Genomic DNA, 20871 nt, shown 5'->3' on the forward strand with positions numbered 1-20871 from the left:
ACTTCCATAGCGAGCGTCGACTTAAAGGTGACTTGTCAAGATGAGGGAAGTCAGGGAGGGCTATTTATTTCATAAAAGCCCAAATTAGCATGCCTTTGAGACTCCTCTGCATATTAAACAGGAGATGACAGCGCTGTTTTGAAGTGCTTGAGAGACAGTCATAACCGTGGACAATGGACATGCCGCTGATGGCTCTGCCTGAGTGAATCACCCCTTCGAGGTGGATCGTTTAGTGCCCGGACTCTGACTGAATCTCTGCTTGATTTCTGGAAATGACTCCCAATGGAGAGACGACCCAGCTGTTCAAAGCTCGTCACTGTTGTGCAACAGCAAGCAGTCATAAAGAAATCACTGTCAGCAGGCGTTTGATGCTTCACCAAGGACTCATCTAGTCGTCAGTTTATCACTGATACAAACATTGGCTCATAAAAGTCAGTGATAGATGGTGGTGAGATCCCTTTATCAGTCAGTCTCTTACAGTAGCTTTATTTTTATTTTTTTGCTGGAGGAAACAATCAACCTTTCTCTGAAGCTTGCCTCAGCTTTGTGAATACCCACTGTTTCCTTTCCAACCTTGCTAGCCTGCCACTGTGTTATCACTCAAAGCTAGCTAAACTGCCTCTGTGCTCTTCAGGCATGTTGACATTTTCAAGCCTCAAAGAGTCCCATGTGGGTAAGCTGGTCACCAAGGAGACAAAGCCTGAATATGTTCGCAAACCACTGTAGGTGGAGGCTGCTGGTGTCTGAAAGCTCAAGAGGAAATGCAGATTGGCTTCCCGTTTTTGTCGTACTGGTACACCAACATCTTGATGCAGTGGGAGTTGGCTGGTGAGATCCAAGGGCTGCTTGTGATGGAGAAGTTGTGGCTGGCATAGAATGGCGGCGGTTGCTTCCGACAGTGGACCAGAGCTCGCAGCACATTGGCCGCCATCCCCCGGAAACGCTTGCTGATGAAGCAGTAGAGGAAGAAGTTGACTCCAGTGTTGAGCAATGCTAGCATGTTAGCCAGATCGGTGAGCATATGGAGCAGTCGGCCAGCACCTTGGGAGGCAGGGGGAGCGGAGTAGAAGTGGTAGAGGATCATGAGGGTGCGTGGAGCCCACAGAACAGCAAAAATGGAGGTAATGGCAAGGAGGATGGCGGTGGTCTTGCCAGTGGAGTAGCCGCGCAGACGGAAGCAGCTGCGGCGTCTGCGCAGCTTCCGAACGATGACAGCATTGAGGGAAAAGAAGACAGTGCAGGGGAGGAGGTAGACAGTGGTGCAGTGGGCCCATACGAGGACATGCTGGGCTACGGTTCTCCTGTTGCCCTCTCCTCCTTCTCCTTCTCCTTCTCCACCACCCATCCCAGGCAGGCTGTGCCACAGCTCAGGCCACCAGTAATAAGGAGCAGCAGAGATCAAGCACCCAATGTAGACAGCAAATATCACCTTTCTTGTACGGGCCGGGTAGGAGACTGTGTGGTAGCGCAGCGGGTGACACACGGCGATGTAGCGGTCAATAGTGAGAGGCACTGTGATCCAGATGGAGGTATGGATGGATGAGAACTCCAGAACCTGCACTGCATTGTTTAGTGAAGGAGGCAGCGGCGCAGCTAGTATAAAATCCTCCAATATGAAGTCAACAAAAACAATGAGTAGCAGGACCAGGATGTCCGCAGCTGCCAGGGCGAGGAGATAGTTGTAAGAGGACTTCTGACGACGCAGCACCAGCTGGGACAAGATGACCACCGTCAGGATGTTAGCTGGGGAGAGGAAGGAGGGGAGGGAGGATGTATCAAGGGGATTGAAAGAAGATAGGCGGAGGAAATGAGGATATGATGGAAAAGAAAAAGTGTGAGATTGGAAAAGAAATGAGTTCAGGTTAGGGCAGAGAAAGAAACAGAGAAATTGAGTTTTAGTGGGCAGGCAATTGAAAGAGCTGCAGTGGATGTTTACTGTAGGTGCAATCAACACACAATGTTTTGAACAACACTCAATCCAATACAAATACAGAGATCAGGACACAGCAGGTTCTGTTTCTGTGTAAAGTTTCAGCACTACTGCTGCTACCTAAAAGACAAAAAGTCATGCAGGGTGAACACTTTACCACATTATCAGCAAACTCCAAGGCCGAGAAATGAAGCTAATGCTGTTGTGTCAAAAACTGCAGTTCCTTGAGCGGTCACTTCTAAAAGTGAGTCAAAGCAAATTGGGCCCCATCTTAAATTGAACAGCTGTACAGCAGAATTAAGAATGTTCACAGCCTTTTAGTAAGAAACGTTTTGTTCTATACTTTTCTCTCCATGAAAAAGGAATACATTGAAATATCAGTTACAAATTTAAATCATATTTAGCTTGAACTTGCAAAGTCAGGTTCAGTGCTCTAAGAGCCGGCTCTGAGGTGAACGACGGGAGCCGGCCCCTTATTGGGAAACCTTTTTTTTTTTTTTTTTTTTCCGTCTTTTCCTCTTAAAGCCTCACGTGGTTGGAAAGGTGAGAAAACAAGTGACTGCAGGAAAAGCAGTAACATTTTGATGCATTTCAACAGTATAGACAGTTCAAAGGCAGAGTGTTGACTGTGCAAGGTGAAAATGTCAACAATCAGGGTCCTCAAAAAAACCTGCAATGGCACATGAACTGTCTGTGAAGGTTCTCATTCATCCAGGTCATGGACATTAGAACTATTTATCCATCAGTGCAATTGGAAGCATAAAGGGAACCTGGTGTTAATGAAGGTGTTAAAAAGTTTATAAATAAATACACAATCAGAGATCGGACCTTTTTGTCTAATTGAGGTGGGTCTTGTTTTTTACTTCGTAATTAATTTTTGTAGCACTCTGCTCCATGTTGAGTATATAAATAAAGCCGTATAAATTATAAACATTTGATATAATGTATGTTTTTACATTAGTAACTCATTTTACATATCATTTTACATTATCTTAGGTAATACATGCATTTAGACAAGAAAAAATCTGAGGAGCCACTTGGGAGCCGAAAGAGCCGGTTCTTTGTGATGAGCCAAGCCAAAAGAACCAGATCTCTATAAAGAGCCGGAATTCCCATCACTACTTCTTTGACAGATAGATGGGTGCTGGCTGTGTCACCTGAGCTTATTCAATCTGTGAATTTAACTTTTTGTTGTTTTTGGTTGTTACCGCCAGTGGATTTTTTAAACTACAAGACCTTGTAGAAATGAGGATGAAGTCTGAACTCAATTTTTTACAGTAAATTTATTAACGTACTATACGTAATTGATCTTGCAGCATTGATTTTTAGATATTGGCTTGTGTTTTAATCATATCTGACTCATTAGCTTGCTCACTGTGTATTAGCATTGGGTCAGGTACTACCACAAATGTGCTCACATTTAAAAAGTTAACTAGTCCATTAGCGTTCTAATGAATTGCATAAGGCTGGAGTGCTTTGTTTACCAGGCATTTTAACCCCTTCCTCCTCTCTAGCTACTCATACAAATATGTTAAATTCTTGCTCAAGAAAACAAACATATAGTGATGGCCAAGATGCCAAACTTGAAGTCAAAAAGGTATGCAACATACCATTGGCTGACACTATGGTGGTAATGTACGTTTCTCTTAGTCCACACTCCTAGCTTTTCCTTTTCTTCTACATCAAAGACCAGAAACTGTCATGGTCCCCTTGAGTTTTTATCATGCCTGACCAGCTTCTCTGCTAACCTTGCCCTGTCTATCGCTCCCTCTCTTCTCCCTCTTCATGTACACCTGCTCTGTAATTCCAGCCACACCTGTGTCTCCCTTTGGAAAAATTGTTATCTCTAATAAAGAGTAAAGCCACAACAAGAAAAGAGGGGCAATGTGCAGCATCATAGCCTTGGCAATCTGCTGAGCTCACTCCTGCCTGCCTCTGGCAATTGAGTTCCTAAAACAAAGCACAAGGGCACCCCAGCTCTCCCTGTCAGCCTCTCTCTCTCAATCTTTACTCCATTTCCCCAACCTAAACTCTCAAACCAGCTCTTCATGTAGCAAAATCAAGTGTTTCCCTTGTGTCCTTTGGTTTATTTATTCAAACTCTCTAGCTTTCCTCACAGTTACAAAGCCAAGGAGGGGGACCACAACTCTGTTGCTTGGTGCTAAAAAGAATGTGGACACAAGGTCTGGATGTAATTTATCCCACAGCTACCGCTGCTTTTACCAGGAGCAGCAGTAACTGTGTGCCTGACCTCTGTGCTCCTGCATCAGACAAGAGGAGCACAGCTTTCTGCCTCTCACGTGGAGCTGCAGTCCAGAAATTGAATTGAACAGGCTCATTACATGTCTTATTTCTTTGTCCTTCTATTCTGTTCCCTGTCTCCCTCCCCGCCCCACCGCTTCAGCAAATGCTTACAAGTTGTGAGCCTGCTCAAAGCTTTCTAAACACAGTGCACTTACACAGACTTAGCTCACACTGTTATTGTATTTCCACTATTGTGCAGTAACTTTTGATATGATGTGAAAACTTGAACCAAAGAGCACAAATAGTGAAATGAATTGAATTGTTGTTAACGTTCACACAGATAATGGTAACTTTTCAAAGAACTATTCAGTTCATTTTCTAGGTTTTCAGTTATGACTGACTGTGAGACATGATTGTACCATGCCAGGTCCTATTGCTTGAGCAAAAAGTGAGATGTGGTTAAAAGCAGAGGCCAAGAAATATCTCTCTCTCTCTATATATATATATTTTTAAGTTATATTTTGGGGCCTTTTGCCTTTATTTGATAGGACAGCTGAAGAGAGACAGGAAATGTGCAGAGTAGAGAGTGGGGGAAGACATGCAGGAAATGGTTGCGGCCGGGAATCAAACTGGCGACCTCTGTGACGAGGACTGTGGCTTCTGTATGTTGGGCGCTTAGACCTCGAGGCCACCAGCGCCCCACAATATACATTTTCTGAGCATTCTTAACTTTTATGAAAAGAGAAATATATTTTAAACTGTCAAACTTTGTACTCAGCCTCAAGCTGCTGATACAGTCTTTTTTCACATCTCACGGCAACAATTCTTAATGAGTGTAATTTTGCTATTAAACAGAGCGGATGAGGTTTTTGGTCAAGAAACACTCACTCCCCACAAACAGGACAGAATCAGCAAAGACTGCATTGTCTACAAGGGGTACCAAAATCAACACAAACCAAAAGTTCCTCACAGGAGCTTTAATATTCTGTTTTATTTCTGGCACGAGTCCAAATCAAGAAGCTCTACAGTTCAAGATTTTTACTGTACAGAAAAAAAGGTTAAACTGTTCTTTTGGTTTATTTTTCCTGAGTGATTTCTGTCTTTTCTCAGCAGTTTTCAAATCGTCCTTAAAGCTCCTGTGAGGACTTTTTAGCTGGTCACCAATGCTGATGCCTGATCATACTTCACATGCATCACAAGAGCTTCTTGTTCTCGAAGACTAACCAACACTTCACTGATGGAAGGGGTGAGCTAGGGATCATTCCAAATCAGCATTTTTTAATGGGACCTTATGGAGTCTCCTTGGTGTTTTGAGCCAGCCTCAAGTGGACACTCAAGGAACTGCAGTTTTATGCACTTTCTCATTGGTGCCATTTTTAAACATTGGAGGTTGCTGCTTGGTTCCAACTACCAACTTTTACCTTAAATATGCAATAGGTGCTTACAAAGGCATTATTTAAGAAAATCAATCATTTTCCTATTTCATGCTGTGAAGGTTCAATTACCTAAACAAACAATAATGTCTCCATCAGTCTGTTGCTAACAAACCCTATTTTAGTGAAATATCCTGCTACAGCAAGAAGCCATGTCCAATCTGTTTCCTCTGATCAAGACGCCTCTGACAGTGATTTGAACCATATCACCACTGAGACATCAATGCACTTAGCAGCCGTCACTGTCCATGCAGCGTGCGCACGTGTGTGCAAGTGTGTGTGTACGTGTGTGTGTACGTGTGTGTATTCTGGGGTGCCCTCTTCAGTAATAGATCTGGGATTGGATTAAATATGGCAGCTTGAAGTCTGGTACATCACACTTCACAGCCTCAGCCCCTATCAGCTGATTACAAATTACAAAGCAGGCTCCACATGATGACTGACGATGTCCTTGCCAGACTGCAGGATGTGCAGCAGGTCACACACACACACACACACACACACACACACACACACACACACACACACACACACACAGACACACACAGACACACCCACACACACACACACACACACACACACACACACACGCACACACACACAGAGAGATCATTAGGGATGCACCAATTCATTAGCATACAATCTATCAATAACCATAAATGAGATGTCAAAGCAGTTTACAAGGCTCAACAAGCCAATATACTGTACGTGTACATAGAGGGCTGCTGGATTACAAGACCCCCCCCCCTTGCTGTCTTCCCTCCTTGAAAACCATACAGGCCTCTGTTAGATTGCTTTCTTGTTGAGTCTTGTTGGCTGAGTGATTATTTCGATGGTTTTAGCTGATGGTTTTATCCTCAAGCTTCACAATGTTCAGTTTTATAGGTCAACATAATAGTCACTGAAATTCATATTAATCCTTTTTCAAGGTAACCTTTTTTGATCATTTCAAATTATTAAAATTGCTGCCATTCTCTGTCATTATAACAAGCATTTAACCTCCGGCTGACTTGACTGACAGGCAGGGACACTGTAGTTGATAGCAAGGAGGCTAACAGCCCGCCCAACTCCAGCCCTGTGTCTATAGTTAGGTTGACCGAAAGTTGTAGGTTGACTCCAACATGGCGTCCACCGATGATGGGCTTCAAAACTCTGCTTCAGTCACTGAGGCTACATCCGTGTGTTATACTGTACAGTCTAAACCCATAAACCTCTTTAAAGCTTCAGGGAGGAACATTTGGTTTGTATTGATTTTAGCACCCCCTGTTGACAAACAGTTTAATGGCTGATGATCTTGTCTGCTTTTGTGGGTCATATTGAGGTGTCAGTATCAATACTTACTTCTTACTGGGTTAAACAAGTCTAAATTCTCTGATCTGCTGCTCAGCTGTTGAGCATATTAATCTCACAATCCTTTACATGGTTTGTGCTGAAAACGTCTTGGGAAAATAAACTATTGTAAATTAACCATACATTTGCTCTCCGTATTATATTTGCAGGTAGTGCACTGGAGGCTGATTAGGCCATTGTCACAATGTGTCCTCACATTACTGCAACAGCTTAAAGAATCTGTGATGTCTCAGAGACTGCAGAAGCTGCAAGAATTCATGTTATGTTGTGTGAAATAATTTAATTGCCATCAGTTGTGGTTAGTGGCCACATACAGTTGGGTTTTATGATGGAGCTACATGATGTTCACAATGTATAACCACTCTTTTTCAAAAAATAAGCCATTAAACCACAACTCCTGGATTCAAATGCAGTGCCTACTTTGATTCTAATGAAGAACAGGAAGAAAGGTACACCTGGAGCCTTTTGCCTGGTCGCTTTGATCTCTTTTTTGTTCTATTTGCATCTTGCACAAAAATGTCCTAAAAGAGATTCAATTGGAAACCCTGCAGAGTGTACCCCACCTTTAATCTATCACCTTGCCCTTAGGTATCTATCTCTGTGTCTGTCTCCATTCACAAACCTCTAAACAGAGAGGAGAGACATGAAATGGAAAACAGTGAGGTGTTCACTGTCGCTGCCGGGCTGTTACTCTGTGAGGGCTCCCCGGTGAGACGAGGGCCTTCTATAGACAAACAAAAGGGATCCTTGGTGAGCTTGACATTTCCATTTAATTCTAGCCAGCCTGCAATGGGTTGCCCATTCATTTCAATTGACTCTTGCTCTTTACTTTGTCTCTGGAGCCGAGGGAAGATGTGTGTGTGTGTGTGGTGGTGGGGGTGGGGGTGGTGGGATAAACCTGCTCACTATTCTGCAGGAATAAGGTGGCACATGCAAGCGACAGGCAATTTGTGGGACTCACATTCATGCACACAACAGGAATACATAGACGCAGAAGCGCAGATGCTTGCAGACAGGGATGTGTCTCACTCCAGTCAGGTGGGGAGACGCATGCAAGATCTCCCTCTTTTCTGGTGAAGGTGTGAGTGAGGATGGCAGTGACTTGCAGGACAGATAATCAGCCGCTGTATTGTCTGTTTGTCTACATTTGCTTGTGTTTGTGTGTCTGTGCTTGCTTGAGTGACCCCTTCTGTCTATTTGTGTGGGAGTACTTTTGTGTCTCCACTCCCCCTGCTGCTTCTCTAATATAACGAGGGGCCATTGACGTTTAGCGGAAAAAAGAGGAGTCACAGCGTGCTCCCGAGGTGTGTAACGAGGCTGATTCATCCCACCAATGGCGGGATGTGTTCAGACGGGCTGTCCACAAATGACACTGTGCAGTTTAACCCCTCGAAATCAGTGGCAAACATGAACTGCTTCATCTCTCTGCAATGTTGTTATGAGGCTTTCTCATGGGCATCATATCACAGTAAGGATAATTTCACAGGAAGTACTGTCTGCTAAAACAAAGACAGTGGGCATAGCAATTAAGGATTATTGTCAAGGAGGAAATTAAGGTTTGGTATTAGCAGCTTATCCAAAGGTTAATAAGGCTACAGAAGATAAGAACAAAGAAAAAATGAAGTGTTAGGAAAAGTGTGGTCTGAGGAAGGTCACAGGGAGTGAATAAGAGAACATGCTATTGAGAAGGAATGGAGGGGAGAATCAGACCTTAAAGAAAAAACAGAAAGAGAGAGAGGTGTAGGTGAAAGCAGTGAGGCAGCGGGAGGAAAGGACGAGAGGCCAGGGACACAGAGAGAGGATGAATATCAAAGCTTGCTTCAAAGGTCACAAGCACTTTGTGCCTGATGACAACCATTCCCTTTTGTCTTCTTGAGGTGTCAGACCGGACATGAAGCAGGGTGATTCCTTAAATCCCCCAAACAGAAACCAGGAGCTCAACACTGCTGCAAAGCCACAAAAACAAAATCATACACTGAGGACAAAGGATAAAAGTGTCTTCTGACATGTTGAGAAACCTTTCTCCTGGTTTGTGAGACTAAAACAACTTATGGTGCTAGTAAAGTGAAGCTATAAACTTGTCCTCAAAAGCATGATACAATGTCATGAAAGTAAATTGGAATCGTTCAAACAGATTTTGTCACAAGCAACGAACTTTTGTTTAATTTGAGAGAAGCAGAAGAAGAAAGGTGCAATGAAGAAAACTTAATTTAGCCAAGTTTGAGACAGTACAACCAAACAACAGCTAATGTCTGTGTATGTGTAGCTATAGAAATTTGACAGTGTTGAACTTTGTAAATTGAAAGCCTACTACCGGACGCAACGCATCTGCTGTTTGGGTTGTCAGGCTTCAAAAAAGACAAAAAATACAACCAAGCTATAAATTGAATGATTCTGACAGCGACATGCGTTTACTGTGGACGCAAGAGGACACCTTTATGAGCCTGAGTTCACAGAGGAAGAACCATCTCCAGACCGACAGGGGGGAATGAAAATTCTGTGCTAACCAGAGAACAGGAGAAATCCAAAATCACTTGGGGGTGGAGGTGTTTGTACTATGAGCCCACAAGCCCTGAGAGCCCAGGATCTTTCTGAGTCAGAGGATACCCACGGCTCACATAGGGCTGCAAACTGCATGGCTCATCATCCTGAGTTTACTGCTGTAGTAAACAGCACTACTTCACGCACTTTTATTAGTTTTCAGAAGTTAATTCAGAAAACTAGAAAAGCCTAAAAGAAGTAAACCTTCAAAGTAAGTTTTGATCTTTCATTGTTTTTATTTCATAATGATACAACCCATGGTAAGATGTTTAGCTTATCAAAATACACTGTGTTAGCTGTTGAAGGGGAAGAAATAACAAACTCTGCAGGCATGACTGGACAAAATTATAAACATTTATGACATATTAGTGTACTTTGCAAAAGATAAGCTGACTTGTAGATCATAAAACAAACAGCTGATCAGTGCACTGCAAGTAGAAGAACATGTCTGTGTCACTGATAATTTTCAAAATATATAACATTAATGTTTGGATTGGACTTTCTAAAAATTAGCTAAATTACGTGCTAGAGTTGACCCTGCCTGCAGCGGTTGATAGCTTAAAGTTTCTGTTCTTATTCTCTGAACGTTACTATTGACAAGTTCTTCATACAGCCCTCTTAAAAAAACACTGAACTATCCCTTTAAAGCTCTAGTGAGTTGATTTTGGCACCCCCTGGGGACATAGTGGTGTCTCTCTTCATGTACTGTTCATGTATACAAAGTGTTTCTGATGAAAATGTCATCCTGCTTTCTGTCACGTGTTGCTCTTTCTGTCTTTGCTTAGAAAAATGTAAATGTAATGCTGCCAACCACTTTGCCTGTCACCTACCCCCTGGCAGTGGTTTAAGTTATTAAAAAATAACTACATAGAAATAATCAGTCTTTATGCTGATGTTCCTGATTGCCTCTGTAGTATGTGCTGTATTAATTTCAGTCTTTCTTATAACCAGCTAGGAACTCAACACAGCAGCTTTAATGATTATATTCAGATAAAGATGTTCTGTTTGCTTCTATTCTGAAATGAATGAGTTAAAGTTTGGTGCAGATGACTCTCCTTACATCGAGGCTGCTGCCTGTGATGTGGCTCTGCAGACTGACACACTTGGCTCATCTATTTAAAGGCTTTGTAAACAATGCATAAAATTAAAATCAGTTCTTGAATCCTTTCCAGACTTTTTTATGAGGCTTCAAATCCAAAGAAACATAAAGGTGAAAGTTGTTTGGTTTGAAATGAAGGAGAGACATGTAAGGGAAGAAATTGCAGAGAAGAGAAGAGGAGTTTGAGGAGCATTTATGTCCCAATTACAGCATGACAACCATCCTTAGGTTGACGTACATAATGCTTAAAAACAGACAGACAATAAACAGGGATTTTGCAGTGTTTTCAGCAGAACTGACACTGTTTTGCTGTCAGCTATAGTCTGACAAAGTCAGCTCTGTCACTGCATCTCTGATTTATTGCCTCAAAGCAACACCTCCCTCCTATCCTGCCTCCTCTTGCCTCTCTTCACCCTCTCTGGCTCATCTCCCCGACTTTCGAGCTGACATGCTCATCTCTTCTTCCTTCCAGCCTTCTCTCCACATACTGGAGACAAACCAGCACTGAAAATCTGAACTATCCTTCCGCCAGTTTGCTGCCTTTCACAATTTCTCGTAAACCTTTACCTCACCCTCTCTCCCAATTCACTCCCCCTAATTTAAATCTCCTTTTTGGAGTGATAGTATGTATCAACAAGCCCCAATCCCTCCATACATGCCCTGCTGCTGATGCAGATTGACAGATCAATAGTCCAAACTGAAAATCAATGGGGCCCATCTCTTCATTAAGTAGCGGCTGACACATGACCTACACTGCGACAAGAAACAAGGGGTTGTTAGCACCCAACATCCCTGACCTTTTCCTCCTCAGTGGGTCTATAAGTGGGGATGGGAGGATATGTTTTCAGACAATCACGTGTGCAAGTCACACCCTGACGGTCCAGCTGGAATCCCATCAGTGAGATGCTTGAAGTCAGAGGGAAGAAATGCACCAACCATGTGCATGTTGATAGGAGGAAGAATGATTATCTACATCCCCTTTCACAGACACAGTATTGTTGGTGTGTGAGGGCAAAATGGTGTGTGAGATTGATTGACAGGCTAGTGTAGTGTCAGCTGTATTTTGGGCATGGTACTGGGCCATTGTGGCGAAGTGTGAGCTGAGCCTGAAGGCAAAGCTTTCCATTTACAAATCAATCTATGTTCCAGCCCTCACGTATGGTCATGAGCTTTAAGTAGTTACTGAAGGAATGAGATTGCAGATATAAGGAAATGAGTTTCCTCCAAAGGGGCTCGACCTTAGAGATGGACTCAGGAGCTTGGACATCTGGAGGGAGCTCAGAGCAGAGCTGCTACGTAGCATCGAAAGGAGCCAGTTGATGTGGTTCTGGTATCTGATTAGGATGCTTCCTGGGCGCCTCTCTGCGGAGGTCTTATGAACCGGGCTGTGTTGGACGAATATATCTCGTCTGGCCTAGGAACACCCCTCTTTTTGGGATGGCCATACTACGGCACTCACTTCTGTAGGGTATGGCATGAAGCATAGCATCAGCAAATATAGTTTGCTGACCCTTTCTGTCACCACCCATCATATCTACTTTAACTGCTAACAGTAAAGTTTCATACAGAGGTTGTATCCCTGTGTGTGTTATTGTTTGATTTCAGAAAGTAACACTAGTGACAATGTTTGAAACTTAGAGGACTCAAAACAAGAATATTTATAAGATTAGTTTAATGATTTAGCAAAAGAAAATTTGAAGAACAGAAGAAAAGAACAGCCTGTGTCAACACTCCCAAATAGTTGTCTCCTTTCTGACAAGGCAAATGGTCGGATTTCAAAGGGAACGCAACCCTGCCCCCAGCTGAACCAACTGAAGTACAAATTCTTGAAAATGTAATGACTTGATGGCATGAATCTGTACAGAAAATGTCAGGAGTTCATGTGTTGAGTCCCTAAAGTAAGGTATGTTAAGAGTTATTTTACTTCCTCTGGTCTGATCAGCTATATCTTTGTGGGTTTTTTTGTGTATGTGCTGAAATGTCGATGCCTTTGATTTTTTTGTGAAAAAGTCGCTCTGTTTCCATGGTACAAAATGAACCTTCTTGTTTTAATGTGCAAACGTGCTTTTCATTAAAGTGGTTGAAGGTAACCACGGCACAGCAGCTGCTGTGAGGACCTTGTACATGAGTTTGAATTCTTTATGCTTCAGTGTATTGTAGTTCAAATTTCAGAGGCAGTTATTGAGCAGAGCATACATGCACAACACAAAATTTCAGATTAAACACAGGGCTTCAGTTTCTACACAAGCATTTTTGAATAGAAAGAGCAACATAATTTAGTATGTACTATGCAAGATGTATGATGTCAGAGAAAACATGATTCAGGGCTGAGGAAAACATCAACACGCTACCTGAGGACTAATTAAATAATATTCTACAACTGAATAATTGTTTAATAGAATTGCAAAGAATTAATTTAATCCTCTGAGCGGCTTCGGCCTCTGCTGCACTATCTTGGATTGCCGACATTTTATTACCATTTAAAGATTTGCAAGTCATTCAAATGCAGACATTTTCAGGCCTCCACAGCAACCTCAAGGCTGAGCAGGTGTTTAAAATGTTCAAGTGCAGGTAAAAAAAAAAGTTGAGAGCAGGGAAGTTGGAGAGAAATGTTCAGCCCAAGCAGAAATGCAGGAAAGCAGCTGTGCTTTCAGAGGAACCTCGCTTGAACCGGGAGTCACGTCTCACAAAATCCTCCCCAGACTGCTTGACAAACGGAACTGTTAACGTGTTAGCAGTGAGCACTTTGAAACAGACTGTACTGCACAAAGAGCAAGCCTCACATCTCAGTGTGACAAAAAGAAACGACTCCCTTTGTAGTTCTGTTTGGTGTTCAAGGACTTGTCTGTTTTCGTCTCAAGCCATGTGGTGTGTGAGAAGAGAAAGGGAAAGAGAGATAGGGAGTGGGAATGAGAGAGAGAGAGAGAGAGGGGGGGGGGGGGGGGGGGGGGGGGGGGGGGTTAGCGATTAATTAGAATTTGTGGCAATTGGTTTCGGCTCTGTCGTCTGTTCCCCCACTCTGGGCTCACAGGGTGCTACTTCACTGGCTCTGCTGTAATTATGTTCCCTCTCTATTACTGGTCAGATCTCTATAAATGCAATCCTTCTTCTTCTTCTTCTTCTTCTTCTTCTTCTTCTTCTTCTTCTTCTTCTTCTCCTCTTCTTCTTCTTCTTCTTCTTCTTCTTCTTTTTCTTTTTCTTCTTCTCCTCTCCTTCTACTTTGTGCCCTTGTCTCACTCATAACTCTCCTGTCTCTACCCTCTCAGTCTCACTTCATCATTTCCCCAGGTCAACATGCAATCATTTCCCGCCACTTGACCTGCATAATCCCTTTTTTCATCACCTTCTTTGATCTTCTTTCCACCCTCAACCTTCTCCTCTTGATGTGACCCACTCCACTCCTCCCTCTCTTTCTCTGCCTGCAGCTTAAAGGTCAAAGTGGGTGAGAACCATAGACGTGACGTCTCTATGCAGCCCTGTTGCTGTTAACTAATGAAACACCAGCTAATAATCAGCTGGGTAGCGCCCTCCCATCCATCTGGGAGCGTTGTGTTCGTGTGTGTCTGTAGATCACGCAGCTACTACTCACACATGCTCATGAAACATTCATGATTCAGCGTGAACTCAACGAGCTGTGTCATAATGATTGAGGAAGTCGAACTCTAGCTGCTGCAAAGAACCAGCCGGCTGCACTCGACTCTGCCATTAATTCATACAACTATTGTAGGATTACATTACACTCGCAGGTTATTGTTGCTCACTGATTAAACAAACAGATTCAATCACATTTGTAAAGACAAGTCAGCAGCTGAAGGGAATAAAAAGTCTAAATGGCGGTGCATGGAATTGCTTGATCAAGACTTGATTTGCTTTCTGAGATAATTAATTAGACTTGACAAGACAGACGGATTTTTACTTTACTGATACTGCAAATCTGTTTAGCAACAACCGCAGCCTTGGCATGCGAGCAGCTTTTTTTTACTTTGCATTGCAGATTTGGTTTGAACCAGAACAGCTAAGGTTGTGCTCCCAATTTTTGTCAAAGGAAAAGGGATACAGAGGTCAGGAAGATAAATGAATCTGCTGTAGTGGGTCAAATAAAACATGAGTCATTAATTAGGATAATTGAAAGGCATAATCTTTGCTTTTCCTCTAATCTCTGAATAACTCTAACCAAAAAATAAAGATTGAGCTGTAAATTGACCACAGAATAACTGATTTATAGATCTGATTTTTACGTGTAATGCACTTATAATTAGAACTAAAACAGGCATTTGAGACACAATCATTTTAAAAAGGAGACCAGGAACCAAAGTAAACACATGGAGTAGAAATAAAATGTAAGACATAAACCATCATCTCAACTCCAGAACGCTGTACTGCTACTTAAAATTCAACCCTTTGGCAGGACAATTACCAGCAGCCAGTACCCTTTCCTGTCCTCACTCTAAAACGTTGCAGTCAGATTTCAAGAAAACAACCTGAAAATGCTAGCGCTGAAAAACAGAGTGATTAAAATGTATGGATGCATGTCTGCAAGGGCTTCCATAGTTGTCGTCCCAATTAGGTTCTTCTTCTTTACTTTAAAACCCATAGGAAAGATTCCTGGACTTAACTGTTCAACAAAAGGGCTCTGGCTGCTTGTTAAGTTGTTATAAAAAAAGAAGCTTTGTCACAGTAAATCTCCTCTATTGAATATATTCATTGAACAAGATGTCTGAGCAAGTGGAGGGGCATCTAAAGTCTCAACCCTATCTTTTAATGGACATCAACAGTTTTTCTCTTCCATCTGACCTCCACATTTGCTGTCCCTATTTCTCATTCACACACATACACACACTCACACCCACATACACAAACACCCAGAGTCATATAACACACATGAAGTTCCTGCACACATCACTTTGCCTCCCTGTGTGAGCCGAGGTGAGCACTCATAGATCACGCAGTGGGACAGAGGCTGACAGTGACTGTGAATGGACTGATCAGTCTATGGTAAAGACACAACAAGGAAGAGTCATCAGTTCATTCAGGTCATTGATGTAACACACACACTCATCCAACAGGTCAATCCTTAGTCATCACTTATTTAATTTGTCTTGCACACAAACATCAATAACTTCAGAAGAATAAGAACATTTCTAAAATGATGGGTATATAATGAGTTTTGGAGACGCTGCACGTGAAGTTGCTGCTTTTCTAATTTAGGAGACATATGAAAGCAAACTCCAAACAGACACACACACAAAGTACACACATGTGTACAAGCCACTGTCACAAGGTCAGAATGACAAATCAACAGTGCGTGTGACATTCAGGAGCAGCTGTGTGTGACACTCTCACTCAAACCTACATACGAGTGCACAGCTGATCAACATGCAAAGCATGACTCCTGCAACACACTAATGCAGATTCTTATCTAAAATGTGTGCAAATGAACACAGAAGGAGATGGCATGTCACACACACACACAACAACAACAAAAAAAGCATGCTGATGTGCATGTTTCTTACCAGGCAGGCCAAGACAGAGCAGGACACTGTAGTAGATGACAGGCAGTGGTCCAAGGGGGCATCCCTGGGTAACTTCAGAGGGATGCTGCCCCGGGCTCCAGGTGCTCCCATTGGGGGAAAAAACAGGGAAGATGTGGCTGTGCTCCATGGCCTCTTCCTCAGCTGAGCTCAGAGTCAAGAAACCCGCAAGCAAAGCACCCGGTTGCCGGTTTGGGAGAGAGGGGGCTCTGTCCTTGGGTGCCAATCAGCATGAGTGTGTGTGGAACGCGTGAGACAGCAAGGTTGAATGTGTGAGAAAAGAGAGAGAAATGAAAGAGATGGAGGAGAGAGAAGAGGGAGAAACAGGCAGGGGAGAGATGCCAAGGATGATATGTGTTAGTAGGTGATGGAAAAAAAAAAGGAAAAAGGCAAGAGGAGCAGCGAGAGGGAGGCGCAAAGAGGTGAGTGTGAAGGTAGAAGTGGAGAGGATGGGGAGGATGCTGCCTGAGTGTGTGAGTGAGGGGGAATGAAAGCTAGTCGAGAGCGCAGCTAAAGGAGGAGGAGGAGGAGAGAGGGAGGAGGGAGGGAATGAAGGAAGGCAGAATAAGAGCAAGGGCAAGCGCTCCAAAGCAGAAAGTGAGGGAGAGATACAGGAGACTGAGAGTGGAGAGGAGGAGGATGAGGGACAGTGGAGGGATGCTTAGAGGGAGAAAATAGGGGTAACATTCTCCTGTGAACACAAAGAGGAAATAAAGCTGATGAGAAGTTGTCATGTGATACATTGAGACAGATAAAAGCAGAGTTAAGACGACTGGAGAGAAGGATTAAACGGGTCTGCTCTTCTGATTTTCCAAATGTGCCTCCTCATTTTGTCTGTCTGCAAATTCATGATTGGTCATTTAATAACTTGAACCTTTACCTACATGCACCCACGTTTCTATTTGCATATCAAAAACAAAGCATACAGTAAACTTACATGTGATTGGACACGTGTTGCTATAGGTGTGTGTGGGGGAGTGGGGGGTTGGGACTCAGTCTAATTGCCATGCAGTGTGAACTGTCTGAATCTGCAGCTAAAATGTGTTAATGAGCACGAGGCTGACACTGACAACACATTCCTTCTTAAAAAAAACACTGTACTGATGTATCAGGCTGCAGCTGACAGTCATTTTTACGTCTGTCAGTTTTAATTAATAAATCCGAAAATTGTCATTTCTGATTTTAAGGATATAATGGAATGTTTAAGCGGAGGCATAACTGATGCAAATGAGCACAAATCTAATTAATAGACTTTACTGTTTGATGATATGTTTATTCCCCAAACATTTAAGCCACAGTGCACGGCTTTTATCAACCTAATGAAAGCAATGCAGCTGAAAACCTTTGGAGAATACACACATAATGACAGAGAGGATCTGTGGGACCTGTTTATTAATTTACTCTTTCTTATCAGCAGAATTAAAATAATAACGGCAGAGCCAAAAGTGATGTCTGGATATCACTTATTTAGTCTGTAGGATGATCTTAATACGTTCATTTGGTTAAACCAAACCAGTATATGAAATGGACTGCTTCATTTCTGTCCATTGTAAGATGTGAAGCCAAATGACTGCCTTGATGGCTAGCTATAATTGAGTGGCGGGACCATAGACTTAATGGACGCAGTATCCGTGATGTAACCCATCTGTTTCTGCAGCGCTGTTTTGAGGTCAATCGTCGGCGGCAGCCATATTGGATATGCTGAACTCAACCTAATTGCTGTTGAGCGAGTGTGACGTAAAGAGGTGGGCTTTGAGACTCCTAGCCAACAGCTAAAGTGTTCCTGCCTGTCAATCAAGTCAGCTGTGCCTCTGATAATGGAAAACACTTAATCTTAATATCTTCGAATTTCCCGCATTATGAAAAAATTCACCTCCTGTACAGTGACGATCAAAAATGAGCTATCCAGACTACACTCGTTTTTTGAACCAGGCTGTAAACATGTTTATTTCTGCTGTAAAGATCAGATTTTTTGAATGGGTGTCTATGTGGGTTCCGGTGTTTCTGCAGCCAGCCTCAACCTGATTCTCGATGAATTGCAGTTTATAACACTTCAGCATGGGCTTCATAATTTGAGACCGGAGGATGCCGCTCGGTTTATACAGATGATGGACACTTAAACAGCATCATCTGTCTTTACTGTATGAATGTGGTGTGAATGGATGATTGTAACATGTAGTGTAAAAGCCCTATGAGTGTAAGGAAATAAGAAAAGCACTACAGAGGCACAGCCCATGTACCATTACTATGTGATCTGAGAGGGTGGGGATGCTATCATAACGAAGTGCAGCGCAGAGAGGCTGTGCTGATTGGCTGCCTTAGTGTTGTCTCAGGGGTGAAGGTGCAGACTGATGCAGAGGCAGAAAAACACCAAAACAATCTTTGCGAGCTCTCAGAAGAACCTGAGGCAGTATACTACACATATGAACCAAAGTCTGTCCTGAACAAGAGGAGACAACTGCTGAATTGCTGAATCTGGGGTTAAAACGGTATATCTGCAGTATGTTAAAATCTGAGCGTTATTCCTACTTTCTTTTCTTTTGTTGACTTTACGTAGTCACCCCTTGCTGTTGAAGCAGTCTGAGGTGATGTGGTTGGCCCCAAAAAAAATTTACTCCATTTGTATTCAACTTGTTGTTTTTTTATTAAAGATAGAACAGATTTTTTTTATCTCTATTAAAACTAGGACTATACTTCCTTTAAAAAAAACAGGAGCCATTATTTCTGCTCCAGTTTCTTTCTGTGTCATGTGGCCTTCATCATCCTCAGCACAAGGACTGCTGAAAAAAATCATAGATAAAATTCAGAGGCGACTGTTAAACCATGAAGCATTTTGTTGGTTTTTGTTTGTAGCTACAATCCTTGCCGCACAGTTTCCATTAGTCTTTCTTTCACTGATTCACATTTCTTCTCCAGCCTTGAGTTGTTTATGTGCAGAGAGCAGACGTCACAGCAGTCTTTACATAAGTACAGAGAAACATCTTGTCCATTCAGACAGCTGTCAGCTGTTGCTCTGCTGTCTCTGTGCTTCTTCAGCACAATTGAGGCCAATACCACCTCTCAACAGGTCTGACGAAACAAAACAACCCTCTGCTGTCTGAAGGAGATACAGTAAAGCATTAACAGGCAGTGCGGTGGTTCTGACAAAGACCTGCAGGGCGGACATGATTACAGAGAAAAATAAAGAAAAAAGGATTTGGGGTTGTCATAGAAGAAAAGAAGTCATGAGTCACTCCACGACTGGAAAGCTGAGTATCATTTCAGAGATACAGGACTATCTTTAAATCTGCTCAGAGCTTTAACTAAGGTCTTCTCAAGTCAGAGGGCTCTGTATTAAAAGGAGAATTATTACTACAAACAGACAAATAATGGCTAACCTGTTTCTGTTGAATGCCATCTGAATTAGATGCAGGAAAGTGCAGTATTGAGGGAAGGGGAGAGGATTGGGAATCACATGCTCTTAATTTCTCTTCTTTCCTGCTGCATGTGAACAAATGAGCTGCAGGGGACAAAGGGAGGGGGAGCGCCGCGATTAAGTGTTAAATAAAATATGACCAGCTGACGTGAATTGATCACAAAGAAATGTGGGACAGAGGAAGGCGATTCTTCACGAATAGCAGGCGTAGCTGTGAAAGACCCCCACAGGGGCAGTGGCTGCCTGCTCTCCAGTACTTTATACAACATCATCATTGGTCCTTGTCAAGCAAACTTAATTACACACTATCTTCCAGCACCTTGATATAGGAATGATTGTGTTGTTGTTTGCAGTCAATTTTGATACAGGACAAAGCATACTGTACATGTGAGAAGGTATTTATGATGTGTGACACTGCAAAGAAAACCAGGCCAGGTGATGTGAGTTATGTATTTGTATGTTTGTGTATCAGTAAAGTGCAGGGCTACACATCCACCTGACCTCATTACATCCTGTGGTGGCATATAGGTGTGTGAATGTGTGTTATTAACCCATTACATCATCATTAGACACATTGTCTGGGGACCTCGCACTGTCACATCCTCCCTGAATCGAACTACTACATGCTCAAACGTGCAAAACCCAACACGTGTCATTTCTCCAGGCACCACAGTAAATATTTACAGCTTTGTTTGTTAGCCATGTTAATATTTCGGTGTTGTTACTGAGCAGGACTAAGCTGGTCTACATTATATGGCTTTAAAAGAGGTATGTCCAGTTGCTTATAGTGATCCTCACTAATGACAATCACTGAATATCTGGATGTCCGATAATATGAGAGCAAATGGGGAGAAGACAAAGTGTTTGCAGCCACACCAGCAGGGTTCCTTGGCTGTACTTAGGCACAGAAGTACAGTCATGGCCAAAAGTTTTGAGAATGACACAACTATTAATTTTCACAAAGTCTGCTGTTTCAGTTTTTATAATGGCAATTTGCATATACTCCAGAATGTTATGAGGAGTGATCAGCTCAACTGCAATTAATTGCAAAGTCCCTCTTTGCCTTGAAAATGAACTTTATCACCAAAAACACATTTCCAGCATTTCAGCCCTGCCACAAAAGGACCAGCTAACATCATTTCAATGACACACAGGTGTCACACACATTAACACAGGTGTGGGTGTTGATAAGGACAAGGCTGGCGATCAATCTGTCATGATTGAGTGACTGGACACTTTAAAAGGAAGATGGTGCATGACACCATTGTTCCTCATCTGTTAGCCATGGTTACCTGCAAGGAAACACGTGCAGCCATCATTGCATTGCA

General features: G+C 42.7%; 1 protein-coding gene across 1 annotated transcript in view; it reads right to left on the reverse strand.

The window, feature by feature from the left end:
- Positions 1-20871, reverse strand: part of gpr139 (G protein-coupled receptor 139) — a 25986-nt gene continuing 5115 nt past the window's right edge. The window contains exons 2-3 of the mRNA XM_034712151.1: positions 16111-16819; positions 1-1743 (exon numbers count right to left, since the gene is read on the reverse strand). Coding sequence (XP_034568042.1) covers positions 752-1743; positions 16111-16258 — 1140 coding nt within the window. The 5' untranslated portion in view covers positions 16259-16819 and the 3' untranslated portion in view covers positions 1-751. The remainder of the gene's footprint in view (positions 1744-16110; positions 16820-20871) is intronic.

The sequence above is a fragment of the Notolabrus celidotus genome, chromosome 20, assembly GCF_009762535.1.
Source record: "Notolabrus celidotus isolate fNotCel1 chromosome 20, fNotCel1.pri, whole genome shotgun sequence".
Classification (NCBI taxonomy): Eukaryota; Metazoa; Chordata; class Actinopteri; order Labriformes; family Labridae; genus Notolabrus; species Notolabrus celidotus.